The sequence below is a fragment of the Nelusetta ayraudi genome, unplaced genomic scaffold, assembly GCF_046127955.1.
Source record: "Nelusetta ayraudi isolate G7.1 ecotype Tasmania unplaced genomic scaffold, CSIRO-AGI_Nayr_v1 ptg000073l, whole genome shotgun sequence".
Taxonomy (NCBI): Eukaryota; Metazoa; Chordata; class Actinopteri; order Tetraodontiformes; family Monacanthidae; genus Nelusetta; species Nelusetta ayraudi.
Genome location: NW_027466123.1, coordinates 693,586 through 712,500, shown reverse-complemented (window position 1 = coordinate 712,500; position 18,915 = coordinate 693,586). Strand labels below are relative to the sequence as shown.

The following is an 18,915-nucleotide window of genomic DNA, read 5'->3' as shown; positions in this document are numbered from 1 at the left end:
AAAAAAAAAAAAAAAAGCACGACGGGATGCTTTTCCGACCCGCGCTAGCCCGAGCTAGCCCGAGCTAGCCCGAGCTAGCAGGGGGCCCACAGTGTCATTTCACTTCTCCTGCAGCAGGGCGGCGATGTTGATGTTCCAGCCGATGGCCTGGCGGTCGAAGCCGCAGGTGAACAGGTTGCACGACTGGTTCTCCTCGTTCCAGGCCGTGCAGCACACCATCCTCCTGTGGCCCTGCGAGGACACACACACACACGCACACACAGTGTGTAAAGAGGTCGGCTCTCTGGGAGGCCACAGGCGTTTCCAGTGCGTTCCAGTCGTCTCACCATCCTGTTGCTGCGCGGCAGCCTGGCCAGCCTCACGCCGCTCATGTCGAAGAGTCGCACCTGCCGGTTGTCGTGCGGCAGCGCGATGATCCTCTGGTTGGCCGACACGCTGATCCTGGAGATCAGGACCCAGGTAGGCTTTGAGTCAGGTTGGAGTCTCAGGACCCGCATTTCCCCCACCACCCCCCAATTGTGAAGTCGGGACCAAAATTTGTTCCATAAAAAAAACAAAACACGCTACCCGCTTTCTGTCACGTCCAGTCGATAAATGATTGAAATGATTGAATTCAATTGTGTGGCCTGCAAAGTAAATGGCCAACAGTTTTGTTTATGTTTTCAATTTATTTTATTTTTCATTTCAAAATTCAATGAATTTATTAAATATATTTTAAAGACACTTTTTTTAAAAAGAAAGAAAGAAAGAAAAAAGATTTTTTTTAAAAAAAAGCAAAATTGCCAACGAAGCTGCAACCCAAAACGGCTCCGCAACCCACTTTTGGGTCGCAACCCACCAGTTGAGAAACTCTGATTTAACAGTTATATAAGCCTACTTCCTCCCCAGTTCCTGCCAGGATTTCAGCTTTGTGTGCATCTAAACAGGTTTCTGAAGAGACCATAGTGTCACTGTTTGGCCTTAAGGTGTCATTTTATAATATTCTTGGTTGGTGTGCCATGGTTTTTTTTCCAATGTAGAAAATGTGCTGTGGCTCAAAAGAGGTTGGAAAACGCTGGTGTATTCAATGCCATCGTGTCAAAACGAGAGCCCCGAAAATCTCTGAGGAATGTTTCCAAACAACTCAAAGAATTACAGGCAGCTATGGAGGCGAAAGGGGGGGAGGGTCCTAGTTTTTACTAGCGAGGCGTAGCTAATGAAGTGGCCAGAGGTGCAACCTGACTATTTAGTAGGGGGCGGCCCATCTAAAGGGCTACACGGTTTGATTCCATTACGATTCAATTGGTCACCGGTTATCGCGATTATTACAGTAATCGTGATTATTGCGATTAATCGCGATTATTGCGATTAATCGCTAACATCGCGATTATCGTGATTACCGATGTGTATATTTTCCCTGTGCGGGATTCCTCACTCTGTGGCTACTTAAAGGTTTAAATAAGGTACACAAAGAAAACTAGCAAATCAAATTTGCAATTTGCAGAAGAGCCCTGCTTTAAATAAGCTACACTATTACAACATATCACTGCTAACCAAGTGTAGCTGCAGCCATGAGCTTAACCATGCGGAATGTTTTCCTCCACAAGCTATTCATCGTTTGTCCAGGGAACACAGCGATTCCTTAAGGCAACACAGGAGCATCTACCGGGCTTGGCTCTCCTACCTGTTGACGGCCGAGTCGGTGCGGATGGTGGCGATTGGAGACCTCATGTTCTTCAGGTCCCACACCTTCACCGTGCGGTCGTCGCTGCCCGACACCACGTTGTCACCCACCGTGAACACCGCTGACGTCACCGTGCTGAAGGAGAAGAAGAAGACGACGAGCGCACACAGCAGTCACACCAAAGGTCCCGCAATGGCAACAATTCAATATTGTTGGCCTAGGTAAAGTCACAGGTGTATAACATTTGGCTTTGTAATATTTAGATTGGTAAAAGCCTCATATAGAACACAAAAGAATAGAACAGAACAGAATAGAATGCACTGCAACGGGAAATTAATTGACTCACAGCACACAGTCACACGCTTGCAGCCGGCATGTAAACACAACAGAAAAAGAAAAAGACACTGAGCGTCGATGAGCACTAGGAAGGACTAACATGGATAAGGCGTCAATTGTAAATGGAAAGTTCCACTTCAAAACCCTGCCAGATGGCAGTCCTGAGAGGACAAAAGTGATGTGCATTTACTGTAACGAGCGCTTCCATTCGGCGCCCACGTTAATCAATGTGGTGGTTCACACTAAACGCGAACGGGCGCGCGGCTCGCGCCATGCAGTTGTCGTTTCGGCGTCTGCTCTATTTTGTGCGCGAGCGATCCTCGTCAATAGTACAGGAAGTCGCTTAAAAAAACGAGAAAATCCGGTGAATTTCAAAATAAAAACCGAATGACAAATTCGATCATATTTGTATGTTATATTTGTCAGTACATTGTATCAGAGTGCGAGAGAGATTAAACAAATACACACACACACACACACACACACACACACACACACACACACACACACACACACACACACACACACACAGAGGAAGACTTGATCAAAATACGTCTGTTTGATCCTAGAGATGCCGGTCAGTGATCATGATGAAAGGTCTTGAGATGGACACCTGAGTGCGTGTTTCTATTTACACACACACACAACATTTTTTTTTACCCTATGCAACCTTTGTTTTGTTAGTAGTACTTGTCATTGCTCCAACACGAATAAACATGCTGCATTTGCAGAAAGCAAGTATTTGCCTACTCCCATGTTGATATGATTATTAAAAAAATGGAAAAATATCAGTTTACGGTAGATTTAGAGCAGATAAAAAAAATATGCAATTAATCCTGAGTTAACTATGGAAAACCATGCGATTAATCGGATTAATTTTTTTAATCGACTGACAGCTCTAATATATATATATATATATGTGTGTGTATTTATACACAGTATATATACACATATATACATACATATATAAGAACATCCATAGATTAGTAAGGGCCTTGCTCCCAGTTAGCCGCCATCTTGCACCACCATATTTCTAAGGAAGCCTGGTGTGGACAATCCAGCTGACTGACAGCACGTTTGGTATTTAGGGTGAGCACTGGCGTCCTCAAATAAACCAACAAAGAAGAGGAAGAAGAAGAAGAAGAAGAAGAAGAAGAAGAAGATAGACATGGTATCCAGGTTTTGGTGCGCAGGGCCACTGTAGTTCACTGGCAAGCTCGGGAGAGGGAAGGTACAGAGTCCCTAATGGGACTGAAGCGAAAGACTGTTCCTTCTTCAAAATCTCCAAAATACGACACACTGGACCCCTGATTGCAGAAAACTTCATCCCTTTTAGTTTCCCCTTCTGGGTCACAGATACGTCCCCCTGCGTGTCACTCGTCATTTTCTCCCTACTTTCCAGGAGTAGCGGGGAGTCTCGACCTTGTGCTGTCAGAGCTGCCATTAAGTATCTGTTGAACAGCCTCCTCTCTCCCTCCTCGGCACAGGAAAAAAAGCCTTTAACCTTAATCAACCTTTTAATCAATTACCTTGTTTGATTACACCCCCCCCCCCCAACCCCCCCCACCCTCCTTCACACACACACACACACATGCACCTCCACAGCAGTGTCGGGAGGTCCCTGCGACCGACGGCTCAGGCCCAGGCGTTCAGTTATTCAGTTTAGTCCCATAATTAGCCCTTAATGCCACGTCAGTTCAAATTAAAGGCGTGGAGCTGTTGACGACGCTCATGGGGGGAGGGGAGGGGCGGTGGGGTTTTGGGAGCGAAGGGCCACAAGATGCTAATGTTAATTTCAATATAGAATCTGGGAGACGTCGGCTAATAGGTTTGAAATATGGAAGGTTTATTAAATGTGCGGCCCGGTCTGAGTGCCGGCGTGCAGTCAAGATGTGCTCAACCAGTAAGTAGAAAACCATTTACAATCTCTAATGAAAAGTGATTCCTCGTGTGAACAAACTTAGCAATGGGCTGTTTTAAAGAACCTTAAAATTTAGACCATGACGCTTTGTTCAGTCTTTATTGGGTTTTAAACGCGACACAACTAAGTGTGGTTATAATATAAAGCTTTGTTTTAAAAAAAATGGTTCAAATTGTGTTGTTGTTTTTTTCCAACTGTAATGTCGGCTGCATCTTACACACTTTCGACATTCGTTCTTAAAAAAGAAAATCGCATTCCATTAGACACTCAAGGCAACAGCTGTCGTAGCCATCCCATAATGTGTTCAGCACATCCTGACTGATTCCCACGCACAATTAATGTTCTCAGAGCATTGCGGTAGATTACTTCATGAAGCTGCTTTTAATTGAGTTCAATGCAGAAACGAGTCTGAGACCCCCCCCCCAAACCATTTCTGAACCCGTAGTTGTACATATGAGCACAAGTTGAAAACTACAAATGCAATAATTCTGCAATTGATGCTGTTCTATTTATTTACAGGAGGACACCAAAAGTTGTTGCCTGCTAAACTACAAAAAAAAAAAAAAAAAAAAAAAAAAAAAAACTTGTGCTGGGTTTAAATTTAGTCTAATATTTGGTCAGTTTGACTATCGACTGATTGTGACATTGGGTTACAAACTCATCTCTTGTGACCGTCGCTACAGCTTTTGGTGTCACACACACACACACTTAAAGTGTGAACATCTGCACAGTACCCGGAAGAACCGCGCTCCATTCTAAATCCCAAAATCCTTCTCTTAACTTCCACGTGTGAACGAAGTCGCGACGTAGCTCAGCTTCGCTTGAAGGTCCGGCGCGTCATATTTGGACATTTTTGAGACGTTCGCGAGCGCTTTGTCACCGCGCAGAGCGGCGGGAACTTCGTTTCGTAGTGCCGGCGTGTTTCTCCCGAGACGGGACGTCAAATAGGCGCGTGGCGCTTCTGCGCGCGCGCGCGCACACACACACGCCCGCCCGCTAGGAGACGCGCCGCTAACAAGCTGCTCTAATAAGGAAATCAAACGCCTCCGCCAGCCGTCGACGGCGACGCGGACAAATGTGACACGACGGCGCTGCTCTGTTTGTCGAGCGACTCGGCTGTCGCTTCTCGTTTGCCCGCCGTCTCTCCCCTCCCCGCCCCCCGAGCTCGCGTGCAGTCGTTAACCCGCAATTACGTGGCGGCGGCGGCACCGGGGGTATACGCTGCACTTTTAGCTGCCGCTGGTTCAGTGTCAGGAGACATTAGCGGCGTAATTGAGAGGCCGCCGCCCCGCCCCCTCAAGACCCCGCCACACCGACCTCCCACCACCACATCCACAATCATCCCGACAGAGACGAGCAAGACACTCCTCTGTGTTCTAAATTAATTCTAATTCTGGAGGTCTGTGTGTGTGTGTGGGGGGGGGGGGGGGGGGGGGGGAGAGTACGAAAATAAAATGAGGTCGCTTTATGTTAAAATTTACTTTTACAAGCTTTCTCATTTTTTAAAAGGACCAGTGTGTAATATTTGGAGATTGTTTTTTGTTTTGTTTTTTTAAAGAAGAAAGAGCGACATGAAGTGGTTACATTTTAGGTTGCGGCGCTCTTTCTTTCTATCACCCTCCCTCTCCCAAACTTGCCAGTGAACTGCGTTGGCCCTGCGCACCCCAAACCTGGATACCTCATCCACCTTCTTCCTCATTGGTTTATTTGATGACGCTGGCGTTCACCCTAAATACCTAACATGCTGTCATGGAAGCTGGATTGTCCACACCAGGCTTCCTTAGAAATATGGTGGTGCAAGATGGCGACTAACTTCATTGTATAATGTATTTATGGGCAGTAATTAAGTTTTTACCACTATAAAAACATAAATCAAGCCCAATTCTACACACTGGACCCTTAAATGCATCTCTAGCTTGTAGGTGAAGTTTTGTCATATTCTATTCTTTTTATTGGCCTACGTTATAAAAAAGTGTATACCACGTTATACAGTTCTGGGGGTGGGTGACTTGTGACATCACAAAGGGCACCACTGATGTACAGATATAATTTCCAGGACAGCAGGTAGTCAAACAGAGGGCTAAAGAGTAGTTTCTAGTGATCTGCAGATTTTTATTGTTCTGGCTAATAGTCTGGGCCTCGCTGCAGTACGGATTTAAAAAAAAAAAAAATGAAATTTGAAGGCGAGTATGATTTAGTAACAACAAAAACAGCAAAAGTCTTTCCCACGAGGCCCGGACAGATTCCAACACTTCCTGGGGAGAAGCTGGAACAGTATGACGGAGAATATTGGCAGTCTTAAGACCATATCAGTTTCTATCTGTTTGGAGTCTGTTTTTTCTTTTTTTTTCTTGTTTTTTTTGCTAATCTGTGTCAAGTGGATGCGTGCGGCGCACCACAGAGGAAAGATTTCACTTTCCATCCCATCAATGGTCTTTTGGGATGAGGAAGAGGAGGGAGGAGGGAGGAGGGAGGAGAGTTGGTGCTGCTGTTAACCACCAAAGCCTGGGGCTTAATCTCATTACACCAATTGTCTATGGGGGAGAATTAAAGTGGGATCTGCAGGAATTAAACGTGTTGGGGTCATACATAATGAGCTCTGTGTAATCCCCCCCCCCTCTTCCGTCCTGCAATCAAAGGCTGCCAGAGATGTACCCAGCCAGCCAGCCAGCCAGCCAGCGCACACATGTAGATTGTGAGCGCATGCACACACAGACACACACCTCCTAAAGAGCGCGGCGGTGGCGGCGGTGGCAGCTATTGAAAAACACAGACGAGCCCGACAGTCATCATTTCGAAACGTCTGCAATTGAGTGTTAACAGCGAGCGAAGTGCCAAATTACACAGAGTGGCGGGGATTAACGGCAGAACGGACAGATAAATGAGCGGGGGGGGGAGGTGGCGAGAGAGAGAGACCAGGAGGGGGGAGGGGGGAGGTGAGGGAGGGAAACGAGGCGTCAGGCTGTTGAGGAGAAGCGCTCGATAATAAATGAGAAGGCAAAGTGGAGGATTTGGCTTAGAGCAAGAGGGCCTGTGAATTAATGTGCTACTGTAACAGGAAAGGGGAGAGGGTGAAAAAAAAAGAAGAAGGATATAAGGGCCAGAGGACCGGAGCGAGTGCGATGCTGCAGCACCACCCGGTGGGCAAAACGCACAACTGCAGCGAAAGTAATTTGTTCAGGTTGTCGGTCCCGAAAGTGGAGCTTGAGAGTTATGGAAATGTTGCTGTATTATTATTATTATTATTGTTGGTGCAATAAGCCTCTTAGATGCTGGTAAACCTTGTAGGTTTCCTCACATTCAACAACATTGATTCATGAGAATTTCCACAGTAATTTCTCAAATGTCTCGTAATCATGTCATGCTTTCTTTTTGTCACTAGTGGTTCAAAATACTTGCTAACCCAAATTTGGCCTCAACAGCCAAGTGTTATTTTAGCTGGTGATTGGCTCCATTGGCTTTTACTGTTATTGTTATTGTTATTGTTATTCTTATTCTCTGGAGATGAACGGTATTTTTCTTTTCAATTCAGACGAACATGAGCACGAGGCCTCTGCAACGGTGACTTCTGGCGGTTGTGCTGCGTGGGTGTTGTGCACGGAGAGCGACACTCACTCGGTGTGTCCCTGGAAGACGTTGACGGAGTGGATGGACGGGTCCCTGAAGTCCCACAGCCTGAAGGTGGTGTCCCTGGACGAGGTGACCACCAGGCGCTGGGTGGGGTGGGTGCAGCAGTGGGTCAGCTCCTGGTCGTGACCTGCGTGCACACACACACACACACACACACACACACACACACACACACACACACACACACACACACACACACACACACACACACACACACACAGGTGAGGAACATGTCCCTGATTTTGCAGGTGTGGAAAGGCCTTTAAAATGGGTTAGGGGCAGGCGTTGGCAAACTACGGGCCGGGGGCCGTGTGCAGTCCATTAAAGCTTTTAAATCTGGCGCGCCGAACTTGAGGAGATTATATTAAAAGCAAATGAGCAACAAAGTTAAGCGCTACCAGCAGAACCACCACCACCGCCTGCGGCATAGGCCGTGCGTACCCGTGAGCGTGTGAACCAGCTCGGACGTCTCCACCTCGTACAGGTTGGCGGCTCGGTCCCAGGAGGCCGTGACCGCCTGCCTCCCTCCCACCAGCCAATCGGCCGCGATCACGACGCCCTGGTGGCTTTTCAGGGTGGCGGTGGCCACGCGGACGGTGGGGACCTCGCAGGGGCCCTCGCCGTCCACCTCGCCCTCCTCCCGATCCGACGAGTCCTGGTCGTCTTCGCACTGCGAAGCCTGTGGGGGGGGGCGTGAAGAAGCGCAGATGATTGGAGAAGCGGCAAAGTGAAGCAAAGTCTCAAGGGCGTGACCGATTGCTACTCACGTTGACATCTGGAGGCGGCTGGGGGGCAGGGAGCTGCACCATGTAGCGCCAGATGTGGGCCGTCTGGTCCCCGGAGGCTGGAAAGTGCGTGACAGCAAACACACGTCAAGCAACAGAAAATAGGAGACGTTCAAAAGCAGAGAGCAGCACGCCACAGGAGGGGCAGGAAGAGGTCAAGGAAGTTCAACATGAGGAGGATGTCATCGAGAACAGCGAGTTCCCAACCCGCGATCAATTCGATTAATCGCGATTATGACGTTGCCAATTATGACTCGATTCACAAATTTATAAAATCTTTTTTTTTTTTTTTTTAAATGAGGCTGGAACTCATGCTCAGCGACTGCACTGCAACGTCGTACCGGACCGTTTAAAGTGACGCACAACAGACACACGAGCACGCAGATCCAAACCAACTCATGCGACGAGACACGCACAGCATTAAAGACGAATACGAAACGAATTTGAGCATTCGATACATCTATCGTGATAAATCGCGATTCTTGATTAATCACGATTAATCACATCGTAGCCCTATGAATTGGAATCGAATTGAATTGTCAGGTACTTAACGGTGCCGAAACCTAAAATATATAACTTACATTAATACCGTTTTATTTATTATCCGAGTGTGAATGATGATTTTATTTTTGAAAAATGACCGGTCCCAGTCACGTGATACCCTTGACACCAAAATCAAACCCACGAGCTAGCGAGCTACCTAGCTAGCTGGGGCTTTGCGTCGGGAAAAAGACCCAGCGAGGAGGCAGAAGAAGAGCCCACGACTTCCAGTTGCAAACGAGTGAACAGTGGATTCACATTTATCACTGTATTTAAAAAAAAATAGTGCAGTTTTCATGCCACTCCCTGAAAATACTGTCCGACATTGGGGACCGCTGGTCTAGATCGCAGCCGACCTCAGAAGACACCGGGACGTATGTTGAGGCAGATACCTGTGAGGGCCATCTGCTCCGTGGGGTGGAACTTGATGGAGTTGACTGCGGGCGAGAGGACAAAACGAAATCATGACAATACAACGCAACTGACATTTAGAAATGAGCAGTGTTTTAATAATGACACAACACGATAAGTCAATCGGCCCTTACCTGATCCCGCATGGCCCGCGTACCTCAGCAGACACTTCCCGGTCTCGATGCTCCACAGCAACGCCGAGTGATCTGTGAAATTTGGGGGAACAGCGCGGGGGGGGGGGGGGGGGGGGGGGGTTCAGTGCTCGCTGCGACCTTTAAGAGCCCTTCGTGGCCTCACTCCAACCCTTGCAACGTCCACATAAACGTTCACCCGGCCCCGACGTCGGTACCTGCGGAGGCCGTGCCCAGGACCACCGGCTGGGTCTTTGTCACGCTCAGGTCCCAGATTCCATCGCGGTGGCCCACGTACTCCTTGAGCAGCTGGCACAGAGCCCGGGAGCCTGCGGTGGCCTTAAAGCTGGACACAATCTAGACGTGGGAGCGGGAGGGAGACGGAGAGATTGGATTGTTTTTCCTCAGGTGTTGAACCAAACCTTTGTTTCCTTTATTTATTATTTACTTTTATGTACGAGCTTGTTTGTCTGATGTGTTTTGTTTTGTTGTTTGTCATCAACATTGTGGGGTCTTTGTTTGATTTTAGTTTGCGTTGCGTTGTTTCGGGGGTGGGGAAAATGTATGCCGTAAAATGATTAACAATGAAAATGTCAATCTTATTTTAAAATAAGGTGACGCGAGGCTGCGTACAAGTGCAACCAATTGGGTCTGATGAATGCTGCGTTTTCTTTTCTGGATACCGACTATAAATTATTGGACACTGATGATGGATGGATGGACCTCTAAAGGATGGTTGTTATCCAAGAGGCCGATATCAGGTTGACGTAGCTTTACTGTGAGCCTCCCCTCCCGAGTGACTTGAGACAAGCGCTGCCTTATCGCCGCTACCAGTCGGCAGTACTGCTGACAGGACACCAAGTGCCTGCCAGTCCATCTGATTCTGCACCATACCGGTGTAGGTACAGAATCTGTCCGGGGGCCCTACGGCAACTCCATTAGGACAAACTACATCGCGGTCGGATAAATAGATTGAAAAGGAGATAGATAGATTGATATAATCATATTATTCATATTACATATATATATGTATAATGGATAGAACGAACTAACAATATAGATATAGACGGATAAATGGCTATCTATCTAACTATCGATCATCTTTTCCGTTTGTTCGTTCGACCGCGATGTGGATTGTCGTAACGGACGTGCTGTATGCGACGTCATTGGACGAGGTCCAGCGACTGCCGATGACGTCACATATAGCACGTCTGTTACGACAATCTACATCGCGGTCGAACGAACAAACGGAAAAGAAAAGCGATAGTCATCCATCTATCTTGCTAGCTACATTCTATCCATTATGTATAATATGATTTTATTAATCTATCTATCTACTTTTCGATTTATGTATCCGAACGCGATGTAGTTTGTCCTAATGGAGTTGCCATAGGGCCCCGGACACATTCCTTCGGCCCCGACACATTCTGTACCTACACCGGCATGAGTGATAAAACAGTTATTAAACGCTTCTTTTTTTCCGAAAGTGGCTTTAATGTGTTTCGGCTGCGTTTGGTTGGTTTCTTTTGTTGGTTTGCTGCAAAGTTTGCTTGAATGTCCAGTGTGTAAAATCTGGCCTTATCTATGATTTTTACATTGGTAAAAGCTTCTTATATTGCCCATAAAGACATTAACAAAAGTGTATACTGGTAGTACAATAAAAGTAATTTAGTTTTCCTACCCATAGAACAGGTCTTATATGTTTTGAGGAATATCCATAGATTAATAAGGGTCTTGCTCCCAGTTAGCTGCCATCTTGCACCACCATATTTCTAAGGAAGCCTGGTGTGGACAATCCAGCTGCCTGACAGCATGTTTGGTATTTAGGGTGAAATGCTGGCGTCCTCAAATAAACCAACAAAGAAGAAGGTGGACCCAGGTTTGGGTGCGCAGGTCCACCGTAGTTCACTGGCAAGCTCGGGTGAGGGAGGATGAGCAAAAAAGCGCTGCAATATAATATGTAACCACTTGATGTCGCAGTTTCTTCTCAAGATCTCCAAATGTTCCAAAAGATCTCCACTGGACCTTTAAGCTCAGCAGCTGACGATGGCAAATGCCGGATCAAGATGCAAGTCTGAGGTGAACAATCGTGGCTGGAATTTTGACATGCACACTTGTCGTTAGCAGCCGTTGGTGTTGAAACTTTTTAGACAGAGAAATGCTCCATAAGTGTGCCTTCAGAGGGGTGGGGCTTAAGAAACACGTTCAAAAATACCTAAAAGGTTCAATATAGATACAGACCTAATCCATCAATACCAACTTCTGAGTGCACTAGAGACCTATTTTTAAGGTCAGTACAGAATTACAAAAATTACAAAGACTCAAGGCAGACTTCGTACAAAGTGTTACAGGTCAGTCACATGCCGAGCCAAGCAGACGAGCAGACTGCTGCGGGATTAGATCACCGGCAGCCGGGTCAGCACGGCGGCGAAGCATCTGGAACCCAACGGCCGATCTCGCCGAATGAAAAAAAACCACGACGCCAACTTAGGCCTTTTAGAAAAAGTCAAAAATAGTCATAAGAGTAGTAAATCAGAATTTAAATGCATGTACAAAAGAAAATATAGGCCTTTTTTTTCCTCCCTTTTTGAAGTGCATTGTTGAGTTTGGGAGGTGCGTCTTGGTATTTCCAGATTTAACAAGATAAAATCTTAAAAACTCCAACGTTGTAATATGAGAAAGAGTCGCAAAAGCAATTTTCAGGTTCTGCCCTTTGTCGGAGAACGCTAAATAGAAGGAGGGAATTCACCAGCAAGACACTTAAAATAAAATAAAATTGCGTAATCTTTGAAATGCAGCATTGCGCCCAGATTAAGGGGTTGCAGGCAGAGAGGAGATGAGGAGTCAAGTCCAGACAGACAGACTCTCTTTAAAAAAAACAAAAAAAAAACACCGGACCCGGCCTGTAGCAGTCACCCGCGACGCTTAGTGACACACAGAGCATTCAGGAAGTTACCCATGAATCTCCGCCACACAACTGCGTGGCCACACTGAAGGTGCGAGCTCCACCTATTTTGCCGTGGAGACTGTACAGGCGCTGGGTGACAAACAAAGAAAGCAGACACGATTATCGTCGCTCGTCGAGATTCTTCGGCTCCTCCGATGCGTTTCGAAATGTTTTTTTGTTTTTTTTTTTACACTTGAGAGGAACCTCCCCTGCCCTCCCCCCCCCCACCCGGGTCATATAACTGCACAGACAAAATGAATCCAGACACACCTTGCTGGTGGAAGCCTTGTAGGTCGTCTTCAGCCTCTGCGAGAGCTGGCTGGTGCTGTGGCTGGCTGTGGGAAAAAACAACAGAGGACAGCGGGTCAAACCCACCGGGTGAGCGTCAAACTCCCGCTTTTCGCGCTGCTAGAGATCTCGCGTGGCGTCTTGAGTTATTGGGTTGGCGCCGGCAGCGTGGCGCCCTTGTGGAGAACATGTGAACCGTTTTGCCGGTCATATTCAAAGGGCTTTAGTTCCATGAAACTAGTTTAACAGTTTTACAGAGATTCACAGACCTCACATTTCTTCTTAAAAATAACACACACACACACACACACACACACACACACACGGGATGTCAAACGATAATTTTTTTTTAATCGTGATTAATCGCAGAATCGTCATAGTTCACTGCGATTAATCGCGGTTCGAACTGCATTTCAAGGCATTTTTAACCGCGTAATGTAAAGTGTTTATGACCACAAATCGGCCAGGGGGTCCGACTACGGGTTAGTAAAAGGGTCAAAAAGGCACACGTTTGAAATGCGATTAAAAAAACATTAACCGCGTAATGGATTGCGTTTAATTAATAACGCGTCTTTGATAGAATTTTAATGATCTCTGCTAAAAAAAAAAAAAAAAAAGATAGGCGCAATCCTTGCGTAAGTCTATATGTGTGATATATCTATCTGTCTGTATGCACGCATAAACATAGAACGTGAGCACAAATAGATAGCTTAGTATATCACATATACAGATGTATCAGATATATAGTAAAAAGCTTGGATGCCAAAGTTGTCGTCATATTTCCTGCTTTAGACCAGCAAATGGGAAAGAAACTCAAATCCTGATTTGGTAATTCCATTGATGCAAAATTTGGCAAGAGGTCATTGAACAGCGAGTAGGAGGAGAGCCTGACGAACACATGCAGCGCATCCAGATATGCACTCTGGCAGGAACGGCGCCAAGTCATGTATTTATATGTATGTACTAACGCTGACGACGCTAGTACATACATATAAATACACATACATATATATATACATATCAATATATGTGTATTAGGGCTGCACAATATCAGAAAAAACACGCGATGTACGATAATGCGGTTGTGTGTTGCGATAACGATATGACTTGCGATAAATAAACAAGTGCTTACAGTACGCCCTCCTCGCTCGCGCCACATGGCTTGTGAACTCAGCCAAAAGCAGTTACTTGGAGGAGGCGGGCATCTAACGCAGTGAGGCTCAATCTGATTGGGGCCAGGGGCCATATGTGGCCCGTAAAGCTTTTCAATCCGGCCCGCCAAACTTCAAGAAATCATTTTAGTAGTTGGTAAGTCATAAAATAGCTGTATTTCATCCAGTTCTTTCCAGTGTTTTAAGAGTCATTTCAATAAAGAGCTGAATCACTTTGCTTTGGTTCATTTTCAGTTGACATAAAAGCACATGTTTTCTACATAATCCCATGATATATATTTTCTTCCCCCTTTGATGTGGGTCAGCAAAACACTCCATCCATCTGCTCCTGCTCTTGCCTGGCTTGGATTCTTCGCGGTGGGTTCCGTCATCGTCGCCAAACACACCGCCCACAGAGACCAATGTGAAAACACGACGTACGTACCTTTTGTTTTCAGCGCCCCCTTCGTGGGGTCTCCGCCCTCGACGGCCTGTCCGTCGCCGGCTAGCCGTTCGTTCAGAGAGTCGATCTCCCGGCGCACTGCGACACAGGGACGCGGTGAGTCGATAAACACCCCCAAAAATCAATCAATCGATCAATCAATCAATCAATCCACGCAGGCAGGTGTGTCCAAACTTTAAACTCAAAGGCATTTTTCTACTCACACTCGATGTTCTCGATGTAGAGGTTCTCAAACTCCCGCTCAATCTGCCCGAAAAGGTCGAGGAGATTGTTGCGTAGGGAGAGGGGCAGCTTGGAGTCCTGCGCAGACAGAGAGGCACAAAGAGGTGTAATAACATTGTTATTACCAAGTGAAATGACTATTATTTTGTTACAGACTTTGAAAATTGTTCAAACACATATATTCCGTACTGCTTTTAATGTTTCGCTGCTGTTTTAATGTGACTCACTTTTTTACTTGTTTGTCTAAACTTAACTTAATTCTAACTTAACTTAATTCTAAATGAATTTGCTTACTTTAATTCCGCTATGTTTTTGTGAAGTGTCTGAGGACTTTGAAAAACGCTCTATAATTAAAATGTATTATTATGATTATTATTATTAGTAGTAGTAGTAGTGGTGTTAATTATTAGGCTACATTAACCTGTGGTATGTGGTAACGGTTGACCACCCTTTTACTCCTGAGTCTCATTTGAGACGAATTATTTTCTTGCCCCGGATTATGTTCACTTAACAGCTTAAACTTCTCCAATAAGTGTGTTCCAACTGTGCAAAAGTGATCCAATGTGGACGGGTGTCTGGACGGCGAATGACGTGAGTTCAAAGGACAGATTTCCACGGAATTGAATTTTCCGAGATAAAAGGCAAAACGTAAAGCGATCAAAAGCGCAATGAAAACTCAGGCTTTTCCGTCTTCACCTCGACACCCGCTCGTGAATGTGAGGCAATGTCGCTCAAAGGGGTTTCGCATATTTATGAGATCTTTAGAACAGTTTTGCCTATCTGTGGGTGCTGCGGATGGAATGGGGGGGTGGGGGTATTTCTGGAAGTCCCAAACGGTCGTAGCTTGCAGCTGAAGCCGCACCACCGTGCTGGATGACTGCCAGAAGAGATCATCAATAGAATAAACAGATTGTAGCTGGGTCGCTCGTTCACTAGTCACTAGTTTGTTTCAATGAAAGTCAATGAAATGAACCGGGAATCCCAACGCCTTGATACGTCTGTCAGGCCGCCGCCCACAATAGCAAGTCGATCGAAAAGATTAATTCACTGCGACCAAGAACCATTTGAATGATGATGGCACAGACAGTGTTTGAGGGAGGTTGGGGGGGGCGGGGGGGGGGGGGGGCACAGTGACGGACAGTGGACGTGGCAAATGTGCAAAACCCAGCCAGTAAATCTCACCTGGGACCAGGCAGTAAAATCCTTCAGCACTGAGCAGCTACTCAAAGTGCAGCTACAACCATCTGGAAATTAGAATTTAGGGACTGGCATGGTTTTAGCCATAGCCTTCACTTAATGCAGCAGGGTTACGTTGGGTCAAACTGGACTAGTTCTTGTCCAGTTGACCCAACTTAAACCCTTCTAACATCAGGTTGACCTGCCTGCACGACGAAGAACCTTCACAGACGCCCTTCACTGATGTCATGGCGGGAATATTAAAAACCAGCCATCGGGAAATCCACGCTGCCACACTGAACAACAGGATCGGAAGCAACGACTTGGGTTGACTCTCTTTCACTACCAACCACTTGGAGTTTTCAAACTCCTACGAGGGACAAACTGCAGAGCAAACTGTTTAGCTAGCATCTCTATTTCTAGCCTAACAGACTCACCTCCATTGGTAATAAGTCACGCAGGACGACGACCGCCGCCGCCGTCGGTCTGTAACCAGGGCTGGAGTGCAACACTGTCATGTCAACAAGGGGCTGAGTTTGACAGCTCAGCCTCCGGGAGCCGCTGCCCGATTCCACCGCCGTCTGAACTCATCTGAACTCGTCACTCTCTCAGCTGCGCAACGTGTTCAAAAGCAACAGTCGCAGTGGCAGTGACTAACAAACTAACCTCCGATGTTTTCCGTTTTTTTTCCCCCCTCGCACTCTGTAAATGGAGCAAACACCAGGTTCCACCCCCCACACCCCTTGTGAATCCAAAGCTGCTTAAGTTGGTGGCACGAACACCACTGTTGTACTCTGGCTAATAATGGCTGCATTGAAAGTGGCGTGGAAAAATGCATTCTGTGTGGGTCTTTTTTTTTTTTTTTACAGGTTTCTGGAGCCGTATGCACGTGTGTGTGCGTGTGTGTGTGTGTGTGTGCGTTTGGGTTGGGCTAAAGGGGAGGCAGACTGGGTACGACAAAACAGAGCAGGTGCCCGGTGAAAAGGCTCATCAGACCCGGACAAGCAGCCCGCATTAAAAGTTGATGAAACGCATTGGATCAGTTGCAAGCTGAGCTCCAGCGTGAGCGGCCAATCATTCACTGGCAACGTCAAGCGGAGAAAGTAAACAGACCTTCCCCCCCCCCAACACACACACACACACACACACGACACAAGCGTGAGAAAATAAATTCAAGCTCCGATCAAATATCCGACAAGGGCCTCTTGTCTCTCGTTCCAGAAGGTCGGCTTGGCTCAAGTCAAACAGAACACGCAAGGAATCCACTGCTGAGAACAGAGCCTACAGAGCCGCCGCTCACAATGTGAGATCAATAAAGCCAACTCCCAGTAGTTAACAACCAGGATGTCCCTGGTCAAACAGAGAAAAAAAACATCTTTTTTTAACTGCTGGGCAGGGAGCGGCGCTGTTAAGTCTGCTCTCTCCCTGGGAGGAATCAATCAATCGCGGCGACAATTCGGGTAATCTCTAAGCTGGCTGGACACATTGACTTACTATAAAAGGAATAAGTGACTAAATGTGTAAACCTGGCCGCCTAATTGAGGCTTAGAGAGTCGGTAGTCGAATCCTCCGGAATCGTAGCTCAGACCCTTGAGCTAACTTTAAAAAAACAAAACAAAAACAAAAACAACAACAAAAAAAGGAAAAACACACAATCACCGTAAACACTCAGGAGATGTTGCAACGCCGGCTCAAAAAAAAAATAAAAACAACAATGTGGCTCGACCGGCTGGTACTGTAGCTACGGGACATGAGGGGAACAAACGGGCGGCTCGCGGCTCCGACAAACTAACGAGCAAAAAAATTCAAATTGCAAGCTAGCAGCAGCGAGGTCGACTCGGCCCAGATGTACCTGTACGTTGCGTGGCAGATCTACGATGGCAAGGTGCCTCAAGTCACACAATGTGACTTGTGTGAAAATGTCGAAATCTGACACACTGATATGATGATAATAATAACAATAACGATACAGTGCATTAGAAATGCACAGGGTGTCCAAAAACTTTCTTCCTCTATTCAATTATGTCTATTTCTATTTTTCTTTTTATAGCTTAGCACATTGCATGCCTTTTTATTAGTACACTAGTTCCCTTGTCAAGCTGCTGTAAACGCGAGTATCTCCCGGAGATCAATGCATCTGTCTTGTGTATATTTCTATCTTAGCGAGGATATGTGCGACCAAAAAAAACAAACAAACAAAAAAAAAACAACAAAGAGGATTGGAACGCGTCCCGAGGCTCACCTGTCCCTCCAGCATGTCTCCCCTCAGCATGCCCGGCGGCGGCCGCTCCTCGGTGCTGTTGGTGCGCCGGATGGACAGACTGTGCGCCTTGCGCTTCTGCTTGGGATGACGAGCGGCCAACGCGGAGCTGCCGCCGCTTCCGCCGCCGCCTCCGCCGCCGCTTCCGCCCTCCACAGGCATTCCTCCTCCGGTCTGACCGCCTGGCCCTGCCCCCCTGTGCCGCAACACCACCACCACCAGCAACAGCAGTGGCTCGCCCCCTGCCTCTCGCTGCTGTCCTACACCTGCGAGAAAAGTGCAAGAAAAACAGAGTTTAGGGCAGGCATGGACAAACTACGGCCCGGGGGCCCCACATGCGGACCGTTAAACTTTCGAATCTGGCCCGCGGATGCTTGAAGAATTTATATTAATAGTAAGTAAGTAATGAAAGAGATGTCACTCGTGCATTTTCTTTTCCCCAGTGTTTTAAGAGTGTTTTCAATAAAGAACCAAATAACGTTGAGATATTTTGGTTGTAACTTTGCTTTTGTTTATTATTTAATTTACATTAAAACACATGCATTCTATAAATCCTGTGACATGTATATTTTTCCGACAAGAAACCGGCCCCTCTGTCAAACTTTAGAACCCACTGTTGAGTGTTGGTAAATCATGACGTAATTTGTAACGCGGTCATTGTTGCGGGGTAACAACTAAAAGTGGGAAGACGACAGGTTTTGGGATATCGGTGTAACACCGCCAGGTAGAGAGGTTCCCATTAGCTAGCTTGGCTAGCTAGCGAGCAAGCGACGTTCGCCTGGTTTATTGACACAGCCACGCTGTTTGCAAACACAGTTACGCGTGTTTAACCGGTGTACTCGTCGACGTAAGAAAGGTCACCCACCGCCGGTAACGTCACCGTAGGCCGAAGTGAAAACCCCTCCGCTGGACGGACGGTACGCTTCAGGCTACCAAACGCCAAGCTAACAGCTCGTAGCTCGTCGCCTTTGCTGCATACACTTCATCTTTC

At 46.8% G+C, this 18,915-nt stretch overlaps 1 protein-coding gene across 2 annotated transcripts in view; it reads right to left on the bottom strand.

Moving 5' to 3' along the window:
- The window catches only part of LOC142899498 (WD repeat-containing protein 37-like), a 19,496-nt gene extending 1,294 nt beyond the window's left edge, over window positions 1–18,202 (bottom strand). Inside the window, exons 1-14 of one of the 2 annotated variants that reach the window (XM_076043102.1) lie at window positions 17,907–18,202; window positions 14,470–14,566; window positions 14,249–14,344; window positions 12,635–12,699; window positions 12,374–12,454; window positions 9,636–9,774; window positions 9,421–9,492; window positions 9,268–9,312; window positions 8,318–8,394; window positions 7,992–8,229; window positions 7,536–7,677; window positions 1,664–1,798; window positions 327–441; window positions 1–231 (exon numbers count right to left, since the gene is read on the bottom strand). The exon at window positions 1–231 is cut by the window's left edge and continues 1,294 nt beyond it. In XM_076043102.1, the coding sequence (XP_075899217.1) occupies window positions 100–231; window positions 327–441; window positions 1,664–1,798; window positions 7,536–7,677; window positions 7,992–8,229; window positions 8,318–8,394; window positions 9,268–9,312; window positions 9,421–9,492; window positions 9,636–9,774; window positions 12,374–12,454; window positions 12,635–12,699; window positions 14,249–14,344; window positions 14,470–14,566; window positions 17,907–18,086 (1,614 nt within the window). In that variant the 5' untranslated portion in view covers window positions 18,087–18,202 and the 3' untranslated portion in view covers window positions 1–99. The remainder of the gene's footprint in view (window positions 232–326; window positions 442–1,663; window positions 1,799–7,535; window positions 7,678–7,991; window positions 8,230–8,317; window positions 8,395–9,267; window positions 9,313–9,420; window positions 9,493–9,635; window positions 9,775–12,373; window positions 12,455–12,634; window positions 12,700–14,248; window positions 14,345–14,469; window positions 14,567–17,906) is intronic. The other variant, XM_076043103.1, reaches the window with a different exon arrangement.
- Between the last annotated feature and the right edge of the window lie 713 nt (window positions 18,203–18,915).